Source organism: Dermacentor variabilis, chromosome 11 (genome assembly GCF_050947875.1).
Source record: "Dermacentor variabilis isolate Ectoservices chromosome 11, ASM5094787v1, whole genome shotgun sequence".
Classification (NCBI taxonomy): Eukaryota; Metazoa; Arthropoda; class Arachnida; order Ixodida; family Ixodidae; genus Dermacentor; species Dermacentor variabilis.
In genome coordinates, this window is record NC_134578.1 from 98,762,301 (window position 1) to 98,783,176 (window position 20,876).

General features: G+C 47.3%; 1 protein-coding gene across 1 annotated transcript in view; it reads right to left on the bottom strand.

Moving 5' to 3' along the window:
* Nucleotides 1–20,876, bottom strand: part of LOC142563393 (sodium-dependent nutrient amino acid transporter 1-like) — a 71,172-nt gene that overhangs the window by 48,391 nt on the left and 1,905 nt on the right. The window contains exons 3-5 of the mRNA XM_075673947.1: nt 16,208–16,386; nt 3,508–3,622; nt 895–1,133 (exon numbers count right to left, since the gene is read on the bottom strand). Of these exons, the coding sequence (XP_075530062.1) occupies nt 895–1,133; nt 3,508–3,622; nt 16,208–16,386 (533 nt within the window). The remainder of the gene's footprint in view (nt 1–894; nt 1,134–3,507; nt 3,623–16,207; nt 16,387–20,876) is intronic.

Below are 20,876 nucleotides of genomic sequence, written 5' to 3' on the forward strand. Positions count from 1 at the left end.
GACGCAATGCCTTAGTGTTCCAGTAACTTTCTATCTTCCACGCGTAAAAGTGCATTTTGTCAAAGAAGTAAGTGCAACAACAGTGCCCTTTTACGGCACGTTTGACTGCATCTAACTCAAAACTGGTCCTAGTTTCGAAATTTATCCCAAGTGAATGCGCCTTGCGATATGACTGGCTTGAATTCATGTATTCCTGTATGTGTGCTAAAATACTTAGTTGAAGGGCATTTGGTGAGATTTTGTTAATTATACAATGACGCGTATCGAATTTTCAGTGTAAGTAGTGCGTACCTGTTCGAGTATTTTAGTTCAATAATCAAGCTTCTGCTAAATTCCAGAAGTTATTTTTAACATTTCGTTCAGATTATAAAAAAAATACATTCGGGTTTATTTAGCGCAGGCACCGGCAAATGTGAACACATTTGACTCCATGGCCGCGGACGGCCTCTCTCAAAAGGCTGGCGCAATCAAGAGCGGTAGCAGCGGCGAGCGAATTACCCTCCGCGCATTCTCTTGCTTCAACGCGAACTAGGCGCGCGAGAACGTAGCGCACATGAAGTGATAAGCTATCACTGGTTGGTTATCCTCCGAACGCACCGCACATTTCTTTCACGATAGGGCTCTCCCTGCCACGATCAGTCGCGCAATGCGCAACCAAGTCCGTAGTAGAAGCGGAGATGCGTACTACAGTGCCCGTCTCCCGATCCGGGCCTCGCATCCTTTCCCTCGCACCTACAGCGCATGGCGCGCGGCCGTGATGTTACCGCAACTTTGCTTTGTGCGTAACATCTCAGCGACGCCGACGGCGGCGACGACGGCGAAAATCCCCGCGGCGCGTCCATATAGTCGCATTCGCAATAAGAGGAGGAGGAGGAGGCGCCGTGCTGCACCCACCCTCGTAAGGGCGTCCGTAGCGGGTTGAAGCTGCCGAAGACGAATATGGCGCCCGTCGCGATGCCAAGTGACCCGAGAACGTCGGCAGCCGCGTTGTGCCACAGGTTGAGGTCGTAGAAGGCGTTCTCGCGCACGTGCAGCATGGTGAAGATGCCCAGTATGGCGCCGCTCTTTTGCATGGTGAAGAACAGGAACAGGGTGAGGATCACCAGAGGGGAAGGCGCCACCAGTCGAAGAAGCTGTGTGCGGCAGACGCGACAAATGCAGCATCCGCGCAAGAGTTAATCAATCGGTCAATGAATCGAATAATCAAAATAGAGCTTTCGCAGATGTGAGTCAGATTTGGCAACCTATACATAAAAAAAAAGGCGAAGATGAGTTAGCGAATGATCACGACCTTCTGATGTCTTGCGGGACTTTAGTAAGCTGTTTGGCTAGTTGGCCTGACATGATTTTTTGCAAAGGCGAGCGCAGAAGCCTTGGGGAAAAAGGAGACCAGGACAGGACAGACGCTGTTAGGCGTATCTTATATATAAAAAGACAAAAATTTTTTTACAATTCTCGGTGACAGCGCATGCGCAATAACGTTCATGGTGGTTTGTCTCTGAAGATATACTTAGTTGCAAGTGAGCGTCTTTCCTGTCCACGTCTCCTTTTTGCGAAACGCTTCTGCATTCCCCTTTGCAAAAATCTTACGGGACTGTTTTGCCACTCACCAAAACGGTAGAGTGCGCAAAAGTTTCACAATGTCTGACACGATTCATTTGCGTTACCACAGCATTTTCGGACGCTTCGTTAAACCCGAGCTTATAGTACTTGTATATTCATATTGTGCCTTACGCACTTTCCAGCATGCTTCGCCGTCTTTAACGACACGGGCGTCCGGCTGCGGTTCGTGGCCGATGCCCCGGGTCAAACGGCCGCCTCGGCGCCTCGACGAAGGCTATGTTACCGGCTCTAACTTGACTGGCCTTTGATGACGACCGTTCCCACCGTATGCCGCCGTGGCTCGAGGACGGGCTTGGAAATGCCATTAAAAAACTTCGCATCAAAATGCTTATTTCTGAATACACGAAATACAGAGTTGCTGTCTCCGTAGGCCCTTAGTCGTCCTAACTGGACATGGCTAGAGTGACATTTTTGCGCGAATGTCACGCAAGGAAAAGAGTTTCCTAGAATTAGTCGAACGAACTCTGAATCGTACAGTTACCATGGGAATGATGGATACTGCATGCATTTGTATATCTTTGTACTTGCAGCTTTAGATGTTCTTGTGGCTGCGTTTATTACGACCTATCTGGGTCTAAATAAGCCAAAATTCCAAAACAATTTACAGTTTTTTTAATGCAGAAAGTGAGACTCTGGAAGCACTCGTAATCGCGGCCAATTTCAGTGCTTCCCCTTGTCCACGCGTGAGTGCCGTAATGATTTCACTATCGGGCTTTTGTGTTAGAGCACCCCTGTCCAAATCCTGTCGTCGTAGGCTTTAACAATGGTTGATAAATTGTTAATGCTTAAAAGATTGACTGAATAATCCTCGACGTGAACTCTAGGTGTAAGAGCCAGCTGGAAAGAGACGTTGCTAGATCCATGACCGGTCGACTTATCGCTAATGCGGACCCCTTTAGTAGAACTGTAATGTATGGGAACTTTCTTGAGAACTAGCGTATCTTTTATTCCAATAGAAATTATAGGGATACTTCAAGCAAATGTTCACCGGCGGCGTCACCTGATTCACCGTTATAAAGGCCAAATGCGGTAATAACGGGGCCCACCCGCCGCAAGCTGAGGGTATACGAAATAAAGCTTGCGAAAGTCAACAGAGATGGACGACGGCTTTATGCGCGCCTTCCTCGCCCTGGTCTTGGAGGCCACGTTTAAGTGCGCGCAAAGGTGTGCGGGGAGCTGATTGCGCGGTAACGTTATGAAACCCCCGCTAGAAGGGTGGGGGGGGGGGGGGGGGGGGGAGGTGAGCGCACGTATCCTATAATTCAGCGCAGCCGTGGCTTCGCATGACGTGACTCGGCGGCATATCTTGGCTGGTGCAAATCTGCGGCAAGTGCAAAGTTTGAGCGATCCCAGATGACTTGTGGCCCTATGTGCGCTGTCTACCCGCGCGTCCATAGTCAGAAGTCATTACATCCAGCGTTATATTGATTATTTTTGATGGCCTTTACTGATTGAAGCATTCAAAAGTGCGTTGTGCCTCTGTATGAAGACGCCATAACCAATTAGGATAAACAGATAAAATAACGTGCGGGCAAATTGTGCCTTTGTGTCTTGATTGCTTACGCATTACCCAAGCAGTGAAGAAAGTGTGCTCTCCTGACGCATTCCCTTCAATAAAGGGTTGGTGTGATGCTTATAAAGGTCGTTTTCTTTGCATGGCGCCTGTATTTACGCCACTACAGTTAATGTACAATAAACAGCACAAATTTGTTCAGTATCAAGTACTTTTATCAATAGAGTTTGTTTAACTTCATGTACATACAGGCAGCCTTATGTTCGGGTGATTTTATTTTTTTTTTTAGGCGTAGAGGTGTAGCTGCAGTTACCTAAGAGTATGACAGGCACTGGCATCCCAATGGTATGGGCATGGAGAGGTGCACTCACCGACATAAATGTGCGTATGTTAAGCGAAGCGAGAAATATGAGCAGCCAGACGGCGGCCGAGCAGTACACCAGGTCTCGGCTGAGGGCCCTTGTGCCTTTGTTCAGGATGCGGTTCCTGCGCAAGTGTTCAGTTAAATATATGGTCCGATTTTTTTCTAACTCTCGGAGAATGATCTGTAAGCACGAGAGCATGCGCTGGGCAGCATGAAAAATTGGCTGTACAGACTTCATCATATATAGGTGGCTGTTACTCTTATGGCTGATTTCCTATACTAAGCAACACTAAATTAGCGAAACTGAAGCACTCATGTTAGCAATCAAGTACAATATCAATAATTGCCTAAGCAAGGACGTCTAAGAAAACTTGCGGTAACCAAGTGGTGCTTCAAAATTTGAGCATTGTGCAATGGAACGTGTGTGGCTGTCACCGCTTAACATTTACGATACTGCCAAGATCGATATCTGCTCGCGTGTCAACGTTGCGGTGTCCATATATATTCAGCGGTACTCTTTTGTCAAGTGAATCTCGGGAAGAACGAATGGTGGTAGCTCATTGAAGGGGCACAGAGTGGTGTTGCAAACAATGAAATAGTTTGGAAAGGTAGTATATAGATAGGTAGTTATCTGCTGAACACATCCAAGCCGTCCGATCTAACAGCTCAAGCAATGGAAGCCCTTTATCAAGCGCAACGGCAGCACCCTAATGAGAACCCTCGCACATGTTAGTGGCGCCACCTCGTCTGTTTCCGACCGCTAGTTTCAGAGTAGGCGAATAGATATATTACCGAAGCGAATTGGCTGACGGCCGACAACTTCAAAACTGCCGGAGGGATTTCGGCTAGGCACGATAGTGGACAGCTATCTGTCTATCTATCTATCTATCTATCTATCTATCTATCTATCTATCTATCTATCTATCTATCTATCTATCTATCTATCTATCTATCTATCTATCTATCTATCTATCTATCTATCTATCTATCTATCTATCTATCTATCTATCTATCTATCTATCTATCTATCTATCTATCTATCTATCTATCTATCTATCTATCTATCTATCTATCTATCTATCTATCTATCTATCTATCTATCTATCTATAGAAGGTGTATATTTGGGCCAAAGTTGTTTGCCAGGTACGCCGGCAAATGCCTGGCCAAAATACGCGGGACCGAGGTCGCTTTCGGAACATTCTCCAGGGCCGGCTGTGACAGGGTGGTAGGCGAAGTGCGAACTGCGTCCTGCCAAAGTACGTTGCCAACGCTCTGTATCAGGTACATTCAAAAGAAATTTTGCCCCTTTCAAACCCAGCATGAGGCTTTTTAGCAAGCGCCTAACTTATGCAATATTTGACGTAATAATAATTGTGAGAATTTTCTGGACTGACAAGTGAGTTTTTTTTTCTACTTTATGATCAGAATAATGATTTGTTTCATTGCTTAGTTGATTACAGCTTAGTGCCTTTCCGAAACCAGTGTACCTCTTGATGTACCTACATCCTTTTCTCTTAGATATTTTTTTTTGCCTATACGTCATTTTGTATTTCGTATGATTGTTTTCTTAATCATACATTTTAGCAGCACCAAGCATTGCCTTCAATGCAAGGCAGATACATCCACAGTCTCTTTAAAAGGGAAATTCGCATTTTGATAACGTAGTTGCAGTGATCGATTTGTTCGAGTGTATGGGCACAGGGTTATGCGGCGCAAGCTTCAGTATGTAGTGTGAATTTTGTAAGATGACTGTTTCGAAATAAATTTTCTAATGAATGTGATTTCTGCTTTGCCGCAAATTTTGTACTGTACATGCTGCACAGAAAGAAGGATGGATGCTTGCTTGCTATCGACCAGGAATATGCAATTTCATAAGTGTAACACATGCCAGAAATCAATCTAAGCCCAACGTAAGCCCAGACATAAGCCGACTTACAAATTGTCGTGGACCATCCCAGTGAAGACTCTTTGTCCGTAGGACATCCGAATCATGGCCCAATGTCCATCCGTCATTTAGGAGGACAATAGCATCTCCGCCGGACTTGCAGTTTCAGATAATGTCTTAAGGATATCGTACATGGACGTGCTTGGCATATCCCACCACGGTTGAACCAAGGTTATCACATATCGGCCTTTTACGGCATGCGCGTGAATACTTGCCCTCCGATTCAGTCTTTGTTACAAAATTTTGTTTGCTCGCATGTTCGAATTACAATCCACAGCTATCGCGTCTGCGGCTCGTGTATGCGTCGTACTTTACAAATGTTCTGACGCAATTTACTTTAAACATTTCAACTCAATAGGTCATTTGCGCTTGGCCGAAGGCGTAGCAGTATGCTGCACCCACTGTGGTTGCTTAGTCGCTATGGTGTTGGCCTGCTAAGCACGAGGTCGCGGGATCGAAACACGGCGACGGCGACCGCATTTCGATGGACGCGAAGTGTGAAAACACCCGTGTACTTACTTGCGCGTTAAAGAACACCCAGCGGTCCAAATTCTTCCGAAGCCTCCCCCCCCCCCCCTTACGGCGTGCGTCATAATCAGATCGTGCTTTTGGCACGAAAACCCCAATAACTGAAGTATGCTGCACTTCTTCACACGTGCGTGCGCATGTAACGTCTGCACAAAAAGGCATTCAGACGTGCGTAGAGAGTGTCCGTTGCACCTGTCACAAAGGGTGAGCTGCGATCACTGTTTAATAGTACCTGACATGTCCGTGAAGTGTATGCAGCATGTACACATGATGTAGTTCGCGGACATGCAAGGAATGTCTGTAGGACACGGGAAATGCGGCCAAACGGTGATGTAAGAAACGTGCTCAGAATGTATCCGATTTATTTATTGATTTGTTTATTTATTCAAGTACCCCAAAGCCCGATAGGATAACATAGGGGGGACACAAACGTGAATAAAGGAGGGCAGCGCAACTTCTTAACATACACAAGTAAGCATAAAAACAAGCTAAATAAAGACAGCAAAGATTGATTTCCAACAAAACTAGGGTTGCATATCATCAGTAAATGTTCAATTAATTAGAACAGCAACTGGAACCACTCCCGAGATGATTTACACATAAGTCGTAACCAGAAATGCATCCTATGCAACAACCAAAAATGAGAACTACAAAAAAAGCCTTCAAGAGCACAGCGGGAAGGACTTTCTGTAATGTATCTGCGATGCGTAAAAAAGATGCTAAAGGTTTCGAAACTATCATTAACAAAGACAAGTTTGCATTGTGTAAATACATTTCAGACTGTTTACAAATGCGTTACGATCATCACTGCGAGCGATGTCAGCCGGGTGCCCATTTCACTGACGGATGGCGAGAAGTCGGCGTGAGTGAAAAAAATAAAATATGTAGTTCCGCCGGAAAAGCGAAGCGCCGAATGCGACAGCAAATTAGTAGATAGCTGTACGAAGTAAGGGCAGTAGTTCTGTCGGATGTATATACTTGTAAACATTCGCTTACTAAATTAACATAGAATGCGTAAGCGTGACTCAGCAAGGACGTAGAAAGTAACAGACACACGGAGAGCGCGCTGTCCTTGTGTGTCTGCTTCTTTCTCAGTCCTTGTTCTGCCGTGCTTACACATTCTATCATGGATTCAGACCAACTAACCTGTCAACGTGTTTCAGCTAAATTAAGCAGCATGGTGTCACGCTAGTACAGGTAAACATGAAAGCACACCGCCCGATGACAGGGGAAACTGTCTGTGAAAACGCTGGAGTTAAGAATCGCGGCAGCAGCCGTGAGCCAATTGACCTCTGTGCATACGTCGCTTCAACGTGTACAAAGCATCGAACGCACAGCGCACACGAAGCCAGCGGCACTGCGTGCACTCTACAAAGATCACAGATCGCTTTGAAGGTGAGGCCCGCGCGGGCGCGCACTTTGGCCAGGTCGCACACCGCTTTCAAGGCACACGGGCGCCGGCAACGCGTCCCTACAGCGTCTGCAATACGCGTGGCCAACGCCGTAGTAGACGCCGCGGTTGTGTCCACTCTGTAGGAGCGGCTAGCGAGGAGCACATCGATGCACCGTAGCAGCCGCCAGAGAAGGTCCCTCCTCCCTCGCCCCACCCCTCACGCGAGAGGGCACGCATCCGGGCCGCGATCCTCGCTGGCGCACTCGAGATTGAACCGCGTTTCCCGACGCACCCTCACGCACTTTCACTCATACGGAACCTCACGGCGACGGCGACGACAGAAATCCGCCTGGAGTGTCCATGTAGTTGATATCCCAAAAGAAGACAGATAAGTTCGGGCGAAGTTAGGCTCCACGTTAAGCTGATGATCAAGTCGCGCAGACGCACGGTGGGTTAGTCTGATCTGAAGCGTAGTGCGTGATGACTTATTGTAGTAAGTTTTGTGGAAAAAAAATGACAGAAGCGTGAACAGTCTGCGTTTTCCCAGAAGAAGGACAGTAATTGACGATCTTATTTCTGTTATGAGTGATGTTCGCAGGTAGTTATTGTGATGAATCTAGCAGCACCATTTTGCACAGATTTATGCAAAAGTGGGGATTCGTATTCGATTTTAGAGCGTACCGAAGTGGCTTAAGCAAGGAGTTCAGTAGCGGGGTTAGCTAAACGCAAGTTGCGCCGAACGCAGCCAAGTCTTTTAGTTTCTTTGCTAACTATGGCATGTATATGAATGCTCCATGACAAATGTAACGAAAAATGGACGTTACAAAGCGTGCTGAGCTTTTAGACATATTGTTTAATTTATAGTTGCATAACATGTGGTTAGCTATTGTCGTAAAAATAATGGCTTTTGCATTATTAGCGTTAATTTCCATTTGCGACACATTATCCAATTTTCTGAGCTCGTCTAAATCAGATTATAAATATCAAGTGTACATAGGGTCAGTAATTTCTCTACAAATAACGCAATCATCAGCAAATAATCTGAGTGTGGAACGTGCGGACGACTAGTGTCGTCGTCGATATAAATTATGATCAAAATTGCCCCGAGCACTCAACGTTGTCATGCACCAGATTTACCGTGGATTAATGAAGACGCATGCTCATTCACAAAAACTGATTGGTAGTGGCTAGTGAAGAAATCGGTAATGCACGTAAAAATTCACACATTAATGTTGAATTACGCACAAGTGAGGAACCTTGTCAAAAGCTTTCGCGACGCCCGCATATAACACCAACTTTGTGTAGAGAATGAAGAGTGATGTAAGTCAGTAGTTAATTCAGAGTTGTGTTTCAAAGGACCGACCGTGTAGAAATCCATGCTTATTGACAAAATTTTGGGTTCTGTTAGAAACTTCATGATAGTAGTGGAAGAAGAAAATAAATTTTATTAAAAAGAATGGTCCGGTAGTTTTGTTTGTGGTGGCCTCAGTAGGTCCTTGGACTCGGGCGGCATCTTCGGCTTGCCAGACGGCCAAGAGCTGGTCTTCCAATACTGAACTTTTGAGAGGCTCCTGACAGCGGCAGCGACGCCAACGGAGAAGGTGCCCGGTGGCCCCCACAGCCGGGGCGGCGTCGGGAAGAAGCGAGCTCGAGGCTTCCTGTACGCTGGTAACGGCCGCGGTTATGGACGCGCCGCGAATGGCGGCGGCGTCAGTACCGTTGTTGCTTGCACATTCCCAAAACATGTGTCGCAGCATTGCTCTCTGTCCGCATGGATGAAAGCATTTTTTCACGAAGTTTTCGACACGTGTGTGTTAATGAAATTTGTCTGTAGTTTAAGGCATTAAATGAGTGACCATATGTAAAAATGCGAATGTCATGAGCTACTTTCCTGTCACTTGGAACACATCCAATGTCAATAGATCTTCAAATCGGGCGGCTAAAATGTGGTATATTGCAGTGGTTCATCCGTTCATTCATTTATTTATTCATTCATTCATTCATTCAAACACGACGGGTGATGACTTGTGGTTGGATAATGTCGTCGCGAATCATTTCTTCAACTTGCACCTTGACTGCGTCGTACTCGTCCTGAAACGTGGTACGGACTTCAACGGACGGGTGTGTCCAATTCGTCGGTAGTGGTAGTGAATTCATCGGTAGTGGGCCTTTGTCAAATCTTCGAAGACTTGGAGAAACATTCCGCATATTTGTGAAGATGGTCGCGTTGCCCTTCCTGCCTGTGCTTCGGCAGGGCGGCGTATATTTCACATTTTGTGTCGTCATTACCCACCTCTGATGTTTCACGTGAATCGAACAATATACATGCTCTGCCTATTTCTGCGGCGTCTTCCCAGAACGCGACCAACGTACCCTTATTTGAGATGTTTGCGTTCTCAACTGAAGTTTGTTTTGAGCACTTCAGCTCGGCGGTAACGCGGTGTTGATTTTGCTCCGGTGGCATTGATTGGCGAGTTGACAGATATATTGACCTTGGTTTCAGGTTGATAACTGCAGCGTCTTCACTGAGAAAGTCCACGCCAAGGATCACTTCTCGAGAGCACTGTTGCAGGATGACAAAGCTTGCCGGGAACCTCTGGTCGCCAACTTTCAGTCGGGTCCTGCATATTCCTGACGGCATTACGAGGTGACCTACAGCAGTGCAAGATTGCGGGCCGTCTTGCGTCCTCTTGACTTTCCTGAGCTGCTCCACCAATCGTCCGTGTCCATGACTGAATAATGAGCTCCAGTGTCCAGGAGAGCGCTTACCGGTCGTCCGTCGTTTATCCCCTGGAAATCAGCACATGGCGTTCTGCTTCGGCGTTGGTTGGCCTCAGACTGTACGGTGCTTCGCGTCCTCCTGTCTTGGTTGCGTCTGGTGGAAGCGTCGTGGAATCGCGGCGTAATAATGTCGGTTCGTGGCGTCGTCGTTGGAGGGTCGTTCGTTTTTCTCTGAGAAGCGCTTCACCTCCAGGTGACGCGTCCTTTAGTTTCTTCCACGTGGGCTCGGCGACCCTCCACTAGTGTTAGCCTAGGCTTGATACGGCGACGACGAGCGGCCTGCAATCCGTGACGGAGATCTAGAGCGACTTGAAGTCACGTCTTGCGGCTCTCGTATATAACACTCGATGTATCGAGGCAGTTGGCCTGGGTGGAGCCAGGAGTGTTAACGGCGAACCCGCGAAGGCCCATTACGCGGTAGGGGCGCTCTCGAAACAGATGGCCGGGCTCACCGCGACGGAAGCATAGCTGTCGGGGGCCAGATATGCGCCACACGTCACTTTTCCATGACGTATAGGGCTGAGTTGTCTGCGAGTGTCGTGGCAGTGATGTGAAGTGCTGTGGGCGTGACGTCAACGTGTAAGCTTTAGGGTGGGCTGGCGGCCTGTAATGTTCCCATCCCGAGCTGGATGGCCGTGTTTGGCTTTGCAGTGCAGATGCGTAACTCATGACTTCGGGTGCTGGTCCTTCGGACTGCTGTACCTGCGGTGTCTGTCGAGTTGAGCCTAGGGCTTGTTGTAACTCCTCCATAACAAAGTCCGAGAGGGACGTGACTTGTGGGCGACTCGTCGGGCAAGTTTTCTGCAATTCTTCGCGCACGACAGCGCCGTTGTGCGCGAAGATAAGGTTTATAAAGCCTGTTGTATCGATTCCACTGAGATTCGTGTCGGGGGGTTGGATCGCGTCTAGGAGGTAGGACTGTTTTCCCAGCATGGTGAGTGCCTTCTCGATAGTAGCTGATTCAGTGACGAATTCCTTGTCGGCGGTTGGAGTATTACGTATTATCCGGCGAAGAGATCCTGCCGAACGCCCCTCATGCGCTAACGGCACCTATCCTCAGGCATCTCTGGATTCGCTCTACGAAGGAGGCTCTTCTTTTCTTCTGCATTGACCATAACACTCTCGGTTGGTCATTCAATTCTCGTCTAAAGCAAACGTTCAGCGCGATCCTTTCCAATGGCATTCGTAGACGTCTGCGTGAGCTTCCTTCGAAACGTTGTCCAGGAGGTCAGGGTCGCTTCCTCGTTTTACAACCACGTCCTGGCAGGTTTACTTAATGAGAAGTACACGCTGTGTCGCTTCTCCGTGTCGCACGAGCAGTTGAATGTTGCGAGCAGTTCAAATTTATCGAGCTACTCTTCGGGGTCGCCGGACGCGGCTCTTAGAAAGGAGGCTTGCGGCCGTGGCTGATGCAGGATGACTGGGCCCGTCGATGCGGTCACCATCGTGGTGATCGATGCTTCCTTCGACTGACGGACTGGAACAGACGACGCTCCGAATTTCAGCCGCAGCTGCTGCCCTCGTAGGCTTCTTCGCAGCTCCTAAGTTTCTGCTTCGTGGCTGTGATCTTTGTCGGCGGTGGCACGAAAGGGGTCCGCGCTGCTGTGGTTCCTCCCTGGGAGTGTCCTTTGGAGAACAAGCACCCCCACCAAATATCACGTAGTAGCGGCGGTGCGCAAGAAGGTCAGAATAACGAGTCGAAGAGCACTAAACGACTGCAGTTTATTGAGAGAACTTGTGCCTGCAAAGAAATTCGACGGCGGCGGAAGTAGCAAGCTAGAACATCGGGCGTCGAGTCCATCCGAACAGCTCACTCGTTCGTTATTTATAACTTCCTCCAAGAACCTTTCAGCAGGCGCGTCCATCTCATCTGATAGGCCCGTCTGACGAAAGTTAGTGACGAATCAATAGTAAGATATCGCTGGCGCATTGTAGCGCTATAACTAAAACCCAATTACAAAGCAGCGCCGAAGATGAACAGGAGTGTACGTGGCAATATTCACAAATATCTATGTAGCTTGAAGCGTTTCACAATGTTAGCGCTCTCCTCAAGGTAGCGCGTTGTAAGTAAGCCTAGCTAAGACCTTTGACATGGTACCACAATATATTCTTTCAGTGTGCGTGCGAGCGTGTTATTAACGTAAGTCTTAGTTTTGTCATACGCAAATACATCAAAATGGCATATCAAAGCTCAGCTACGAATTAAATTGCTCATAGTGAACTTTCGCAGAGGATACAAGCACTTTCTTCCGTTCGACATTGTTCTCCATTTAGTCGTTTATTTTTGTTTTATTATTTTATTCTTCAAGACGGTCTGTAGAAGGATTGTTAGTACAGGAATCAGGAGGTCTAAAATACTATCGTCTGAAGTGTGTGTTCTACATTACGCCGATGACGTTGCCCTATTCACTGTATTAAGGGAGTGTTAACTCAATACTGTAATTACTGAAAAGTTGGCCGCCTAAGTATTTAGCAAAAGATATTGGTCTGCCCTGGCTATTGGAATGCGACGCCCAGTGTGTTTGAATATATGCAGTGGATCACGACACCCAGCACTTACCTGGGAAACCACTGGATAGGCATGGACGCCAGGTTAATACGCAGTTCTCTAACCGCCATCGAGGAATTCATCACTAAAGCAGCTACTATCGAAAAAGCATTCACCATCCGGGGACAACAGTACGATCTCCCAGATGCAGTCCAAACCCCCGACACGAATTTCAATGGAATCTACAGAATCGGCCTCAGAAACCTTGTCTTAGCGTACGACGGCGCAATGCTTGGCGCTTTCGTCAGCGAAGAATTGCGGTAAATTGCGGAGGATTGCGGAGAATTGTGGAGAATTGCGGAGTCATGACGAGTTAACCTCAAGTCACGTCCCTCTCCACTCGCACCGCAGGTACAGCAGCCTGAAGTACCAGCGCCCGAAGTCATGAGTTACACATCTGCACTGCAAGAAGCGAAACATGACCATCCAGCACGGGGTGGGAACCTCGTAGGCCGCCAGCCCACCCTCAACTTCACGCGTCGCCGCCAAGCCCGTGGCACTACATGTCGCTGCCACGACAAGTGTCCACGATCCACCCGCATACTTTTCAGCCCCGCACGCCTGACGCTATTAAACACTGGAATGAATTACCGAATGATGTGATACAACAAAATACTGGGAGGGACTTTGAGGTTGGTCTTAATAAGTATTTCGGTCAAACTGAATAGCTTATTATTTATTGCTTGCATGCAACTGTGTTTTTTCTACAAATGTTCTATGTGTTACGAATATTCTTCGACAAATGGTCTTCAATGCTTGTTCAATGTACAATTCAGTTACTCACCCTCCCTGTAGCGACCCTCAAGTGAGGGTGAACAGTATGACTATATAAATAAATAAAACTGGCGCGTGGTGCACATCGGACTATCGACCCCTATGCTTCCGCCACGATGAGACCGGTCACCTGTTTTCGTGGGCTCACCGTTAACGCTCCAGGCACCACCCACGCCAACTGCCTCGATACATCGAGTGTTATATACGGGAGACACAAGACGTGACGTCAGGTCGCTCGATCTCTGTCACGGTATGCACGCCGCTCGTCATCGCCATACCAAGCCTAGCCTAACGCTAGGGGAGGGTCGCCGAGATCACGTGGGAGAAACTAAAAGAAGCGCCGCCTGGAGGTGAAGCCACTTCCCAGGTAAAAACGAATGACCCTCCAGCGACGACGCCACGACCCGACATTATTACATCACGATTCCACGACGCTTCCACCACACGAAACCGTGACAGGAGCACGCGAAGCACAGTGCAGTCTGTGGCCAACAACGCCGAACCAGAACGCCAAGTGCTGATTTGCAGGGGATAATCGACGGACGACCGGTAACCGCTCTCCTGGACACTGGAGCTCATTATTCAGTCATGGACGGACGATTGGTGGAGCAGCTCAGGAAAGTCAAGAGGACGTAAGACGACCCGCAATTTCACGCTGCAGGAGGTCACCTCGTAGGGCCGTCAGGAACGTGCACGGCCTGACTGACAGTTCGTGGCCAGATGTTCCCTTACAAGCTTTGTCATCCTGCAACAGTGATCTCGCGAAGTGATCCTTGGCGTGGACTTTCTCAGTGAAAACTCTGCAGTTATCAAACTGAAACCAAAGCCAATGACTATCAACTAGCCAATCAATGGCACCCGAGTAATATCAACACCGCGCCACGCTAGCCACCCTCGACGACCTGGCAAGGATATCACGCCATTCGAGTGTCATGGCTTCCGTCGCAGCTGACGCGGACTTCAGAAGAGACGTCATCGTGGAATCAAACGCGCAGCTCCTTCTCGTCCGTCAAGTATGCGTCGCACGTAGGATGGCTCTTCAGCATGAAGGCCGAGCCGTGCACATTTTTGTGCAAGCAGTTCATGAACCAGATGCAGTGAAGTGGTGCTCAAACCGTGGCATTGTATGTGATCCGTCACTACCATGAAGCAAATCTACTCCGACAGGCCATTGCAGAGTTCTCGCCGACGATGCACACTGCATTTGCGCGTACGATAGACCATTTGCTGCAAATCCTTCACGGCGCTCTTCTCCACCGCTAAATAGGAGTTGTAAAATAGTAATGGCATTTTTTTCTAGAGCAGATGCTGCATCTATGCTACCATGACTCTTGCATAATTTTTTTTGTGATGTGTCGCAGTGCATTACGTACCGGCTGGCGAAGTCGGCAGACGGGGCCCTATAATGTCTCCAATTTCTACGTGCGAATGATGAAATCACTTGAGTGATGTTTGCTTTGAACGCATGCGCAGTGTTACATGTTAGGCATATTTATGAGGAAAAGAGCAACCTATAGTTTGCGTCGGCAGGGTCCAAGACAGCGGTGGCTACCTAAACGTCGCCTTGCTCCTCCGCTCTAATGTAATATGCGTTTTTTTCTATGTACCCTACGAGAATTCATGACAATGCCTCTTTAGGGTAATAATCTCCGGCTATTTTTGGCACATTTTTTGCACCAGACTGCTCCCCCACGCGTGTATACTAGTCACTGTAAGCTTATCTCATTAACCTGCTCTACGTTTCCCCATCTTGTACCTTCAAGAATATGAATCTGAAAATAAAGTTAGCCTCATACGATAAGTCGCGATACGTCGATCAAAAGTTATGAACCAGGAGTGGCTCGAAATTGTTCTTGACGGCAAAGTAGTGAAAACAGCTTACGAGGTTTCGAATTTTCTTGCAAGTCAGAAATTTGACAAGTGTCTTGGGGGCACTCGACTCTTCATGCAGATGGCAATGTATTGCGAGCACATATTTCCCTTCTTCAAGCATATTCTGTCACTTGTGATTAATATTATCAGTCTTTATTTCGCTCCAAACTTGCAAGACTTGAACAGGCCGCCAATACAGCACATTAATTCAGATGAGAGTGGAACCATGGCTTTCATTCAACAAACAAAAGGCTTTATCTTTCCAGAAAAAAAAATGTTTTAGCGCGGTGATGCCGCAGAAAATATACGCATCCGTTGTTCCAGACACCTGATAAGTGCACATAATTTTTATGTTGAAATAGTACGGTATTTCCTCGAAAACAGGTCGAACGCCAGTAAGTTGATCCCTGCATACTTAACTAGCGGAGAAATAAAACGCAATATTTCAAATATAGGCCAACCAATATATTTCGAGAAGAAATAGTGAATTTTAACGTGCCATATCTTTATTTACCGTGAGCCCGACTTGTAAACTTCACTTGTCAATGCCAAAATCAGCAGCTTCGTAGGAACTTATTTGGCCCTCCTCCAATGCTTCGCAGGCGTCCCCGACACCACAAATGACGACGTCTTGAGACCCTTCGAGCCAGTCTGGATAATCTCCACAGTGGTTTTACCGTGGGCGCGATGGAGAAATTCCATTACTTCAGTACTTCTGCTAGATTATTTTTTTCCCGAGTATAGCTCGACAGCTGATTTTGGGCAACATTACTGTAAAAAGGCCGACCCATGTTCCAATAAATACTGCATTTGATTTCAGTTCAGAATTTCAGAGCAGCGTGCCAACAGAGAGCGCTGCACTTACGTGTAGTACTGCTCGGCGGACGACTGGTTGGCGAGAACGCACCCATGCAGTTCCCTGACGTAGTAGTCGTACTTGACGAGCACGACGTCTCCGTTGTAGAGCATGGGGACCGCCTGTAGCCGGTTCTCGTCAGTCAGGTTGAGCGCCGCGCGGTCAGCCACCAGGCTCTCCAGCGCAGGCTGACACAGACGCTGGGTAAGTGCGTAACTTATCGCAAACAATGCCTAGCGAGCATACTGTACGCTTATGTAACAGGAGCTGCGGAAGATCAAAGAAGTTCGCTGTAGCTTTCAAACGCCTTAGGTTGTCGCGTTACTGCGGGGTGCCTCCAGGCAACCGGCCGTGCATTCTGCCTGTTTTGGTAATACTTTCTTACGGCGCAAAATAAAAACGCCAACAGCGCAGAGCTTGCTCTAAGACATAACAAAAGGTAGCACAGCGTTCACTGTCCCCAGTCGTCAGCAGACACAGATGCGCACACCAGGCCAGCCAGCAGGTTGCGAGGATACTCGCCGTGCAGCGATAGTTTCGCTTTCCTTTTGTTTTCACATTAAATTAGGTTCTGGGTTTACACGTGCCAAGATCACAATATGCGCATGTGTCATGTCGTAGTGGGGGACACCAGACTGATTTTGGGTGTACCCAGGATTCTTCAACGTGCACCCAATATACCGTTTACAAGGGCGTTTCCTTTTCTTTTATTTTGTTTTTCGCTCCCATCTAAATACGGCTGCCGCAACTGGGATGCCATCCCTCGCTCTCGGGCTTAGTGGCGCAACGCCAAAGTCACTAGGCCACCACGGCAGGTAGCCAGACTCACAGTTCAGATTTTACGTACGCGCAGTTTGTACGACGCATCCGAGCGTAATTTCGCCCTCTTTTTGCGATAGCCACGCACTATCACTGCTTCGTCCGTAGCTCTACGCCAACTTGGTGCGTCTTTTGTCCGAAACGTCGTTTTAACACCTATTTTCCTTTTTATTGCGAAAGCAATACTGCTCGAGGTTTCCGCTCTTTACCGTCGTCCCGGAGAATCCACCATTGACCTTTATTGTGACCTATGTGTGACGTCATACCAGCTGTGGAATAGCGGGGCCCCAACTCGGCTAGTCGCGATCGTCCCAGCGAATCCTCCATGCTGCAGCGGCGCGCCGCTGCCGCGAGGGGCGCTCGCTCTACGTGACGTCATGCCAGCTGTGGAAAAGCGGCCCCCCAACTCGGCTCGTCGCAGTCGTCCCAGCGAATCCTCCGCGGTATGTCGGATGATGTGTATAAGGTGAAGCTGCAACGATGTGCTGCAGCTAAGAAGCGGCGGCGTGCGGAAGAAACGGATGAAGAGCGGGAACAACGTTTAGCTAAACGGCGTGCATATTATGCAGCCAGGCGAATGCGTTCAACATCTCTTGATCTGGGTGCATCCACTAGTATCATGCATGCTCTCAATGCTGACGCGACTTTGGCGACACCTGATCGTTCGACAGCAAGCCTTAGGGATGCTTTAAATGGCGACGAGACTGCATCTACACGTTCGATGAGCAGTATGGAACTCTGCAACCTGAACAGAAGATTGCTTTCGCAATCCGCTAGGCTTAGCCAAGCTAAGCCTCTGCCAATTTTTTCGTTGTCCTACGTGTAATAAAAAGCCTCATATTATCTAATTCGGTGAGACGAAAATGATTACGTACCCAGATCTCACGAACCTCAAATCAGTTTGAAGTCCTTGAAGAATACTTTGTATTCCCGCCCTAGCCCCTGCCCGCCCCAAAATAAAACATAGAGTAATACAATATTGTTCTTTCACGTACTAGGTGCTTTTCTGTAAGACTGCCGAAAATTCCTAGATAAGAAATTCCTCCAGATAAGGAAGCCATTATTTAGAAAGCAGATTATCGGGACTGACGGACGTCAGGCAATGGGCTATGGTTCAACTGCCTTGCTAATTAGTTAAATGCACTAATTAATCTAATTTACAGAGTGCAGCTGCTACTGACAAGGTCAAGTTTGCAGCTACTGATCAGTTGACTTCACTAGTTTTGAAATAGCGCTTCTAACCTGGGCACTTCACGAGGAGCGCAAGAAGCCTGAGACGCTGACACCTGACTTTTCCCTGTTTAGGCTACGTAAGCGCACCAATCTTGTTTCGACGCGGTGCTTGCGTCTCGTGGCGTCACCACGGTTTCACTCTGACGTCGGCACACCAGAACATTGGCCATCATATATAATTCTCAAGCAAAGATATTAACCACATAGTCACGAAGGGCGCAATCTTCACATGCGGGACCAAACAGCAGTGCGCAGTGCCTCGTTTTGGCGTATCGATGGCGTGATGAGTGAAGCGCCTGCCACGAGTCAGAATCATCAAGTTAAAACAAATGATGGGTCGGTTTGCGCGCCGCAGACGCACATTCTGGAAGAGGTGCATGCTGGGAGACCTCAGAAGACGTCAACAGCTGACCTTGCTCGTGCATGCAGTTTCCTGGGCTCCTCAAGCGCTCGCTTCAAGTTTCTCTTTAAAAAAAAAGAAAGAGAAACTTCTTCGTGATGCAGGGTCAAGAAGGAGGACGTCTAGCGCAACTTAAGAACTGAAATTAGCCTACCTCGTCACTAGCTACGAACGTTAAATCGTCAATAGTCCCGTAGCTGTGCTAAATATAGATTATTTAGTGCATTTAGGAAAGTAGCGACAAAATTAATATACGTACCCTGTTTCATGGCGTGTGCCGCTTGCCACAATCATTCTTCTAAAAATTCGCAATGTTATCCGCATCGTCAGGATTTTCTGTAAGCCTTCGGAAAAACTCGCGGTATCCAAACTGCACTATTCTCAGGATCGACCCACGAAGGAGGCTAAAAAGCGGTTATAAATTGACATACCGAATATAAAAGGCGGTGGTAACTGGCCAAGGAATTCGGCAAGCTCAAAAGATCAGACAGATCAAATTAAGTATTTCTGTGTGCTATAGTTTGCCGCAGCTAACTTTAGCCAAGCTATTCTATGAAAAAAAAACGCATTAAAAATTTGATGCAAGATACGACTTTCAGGCCGGCGATGTTTAGTCATCAGGCGTATGATGACGGAACACCGTAGGTCTTAAGATCGCACCTTGCAGTGTTCTTGTAATCTTTCTTTTTTTCGTGGGACAGCTTGGCTAACATTAGCTCGGGCACACGGTATACTGCAGACAAAAAGCTATCTAAACGGCTAGATGCGTTGATGACAAGAAGGTATCCTATATTCAGTATGGTGTTTAGGGGATGTAAGTCTAGCAGGTGTGATACAAATAGACTATCGGAAATCGTAGAGATTTATTCAGAGCATAAAAATGATTCAATGATTCGACGTGGCGAGAAAGAGAGAGAGAGAATGTGAACATGGCAGAGATTCGAGGAAGGGGAAAAATAACCCAACGTAAGAGTTTCAACTATCCCCCAATAATTAAAACGATACTGAAATAGAGCTAGTAGCGTCTTTCAAATCACTTGGCGTATATTTCTCGGAAACAATGTCATGGGAATGCAAAGTAAATCACTTTATAAATTGTCTAGGGTAACTGGTAGTATGCGTCGTCATTGTATTTACCTTCCTACATTCATTAATGAGCTTTTTTATGTAATGCAATGTCTTTGCCTTGAGTTCAGTACGGAATTCTTGCCTGGAGAACGACTTCAGTAGAGAACATGCACAAACTGACAGTATTCCGAACAAGTGCAATACACCTCCTCTACCAAGCACCATATCTCTGCCACACCACTTCTTTGTTTTGTAAGCTTAACGCTTTAAAGTTGAATCCTTCTACAGATACAGGCTTTGGCGCTTACATAGAATTGGAAAAAATAAGAATGATGACGCATTAACAAAACTGGCATACTTATAGCAGCATATTTCTTTTTATAAAGTACGTCAGCTAGAACCTTAGAATGCTAACAAGAGCAGAACTAACGACGGCGACCAAATGCTTGTTTTCCTTCCCCGACACTGTTAAATCTAATACGCAATGAGAATGGTCTCATTGTCTCAATGCATCTATTCCGCCCCTGCAACAGCGACGCGATATACTTGTGTGATGGCGTTTGCCGCCGAGATAAGTTTATGTTCTTTTTCTTTCTTTGTTTCGTCACTATTCCATTGTTTCTAATAAAGCTGTGCGATATGTTTCCACGATAACTTTATTATTCCTGGCCGTGGTTTTTCTTTCTTTTAGTATGAAGGTTATGCATTATGTATAACGTCTGCTTTTGCTTAGCCGCTATGAGGCTGCCCTGTGTATGAGGTGGCCAGGTTCCCCTTAAGCTACTAGTTGGCTGGCCATCCTCGCAACCTCATTGTTGCAGAGTAAACGCAACTCAATTCAAGGATGCCTAGTCGTAGTGGCGATAAATAAAGATTCGCAGTTTCGCCCGAAAGGCGAAGCATCGATTGCGATAGCAGATTAGTACATGTATACGCAGTAAGGATAGTAGTTTTATCGGCCGTATAAATTTAGAAACATTCGCTTAATAACTGAAATAACAAGCACGGTATCAGCGCGCACAAGCAAACATTAACACGAGGCATTCGATGAGCGTGGAAACTCGCTGTCAAGACGCTGCAAGCGTGGCTACAGCAACGAGCCAAGTGACCTTAGTGTGGTCTATCGCTTCAACGCAAAAGCGGCGAGAACACAGCGCG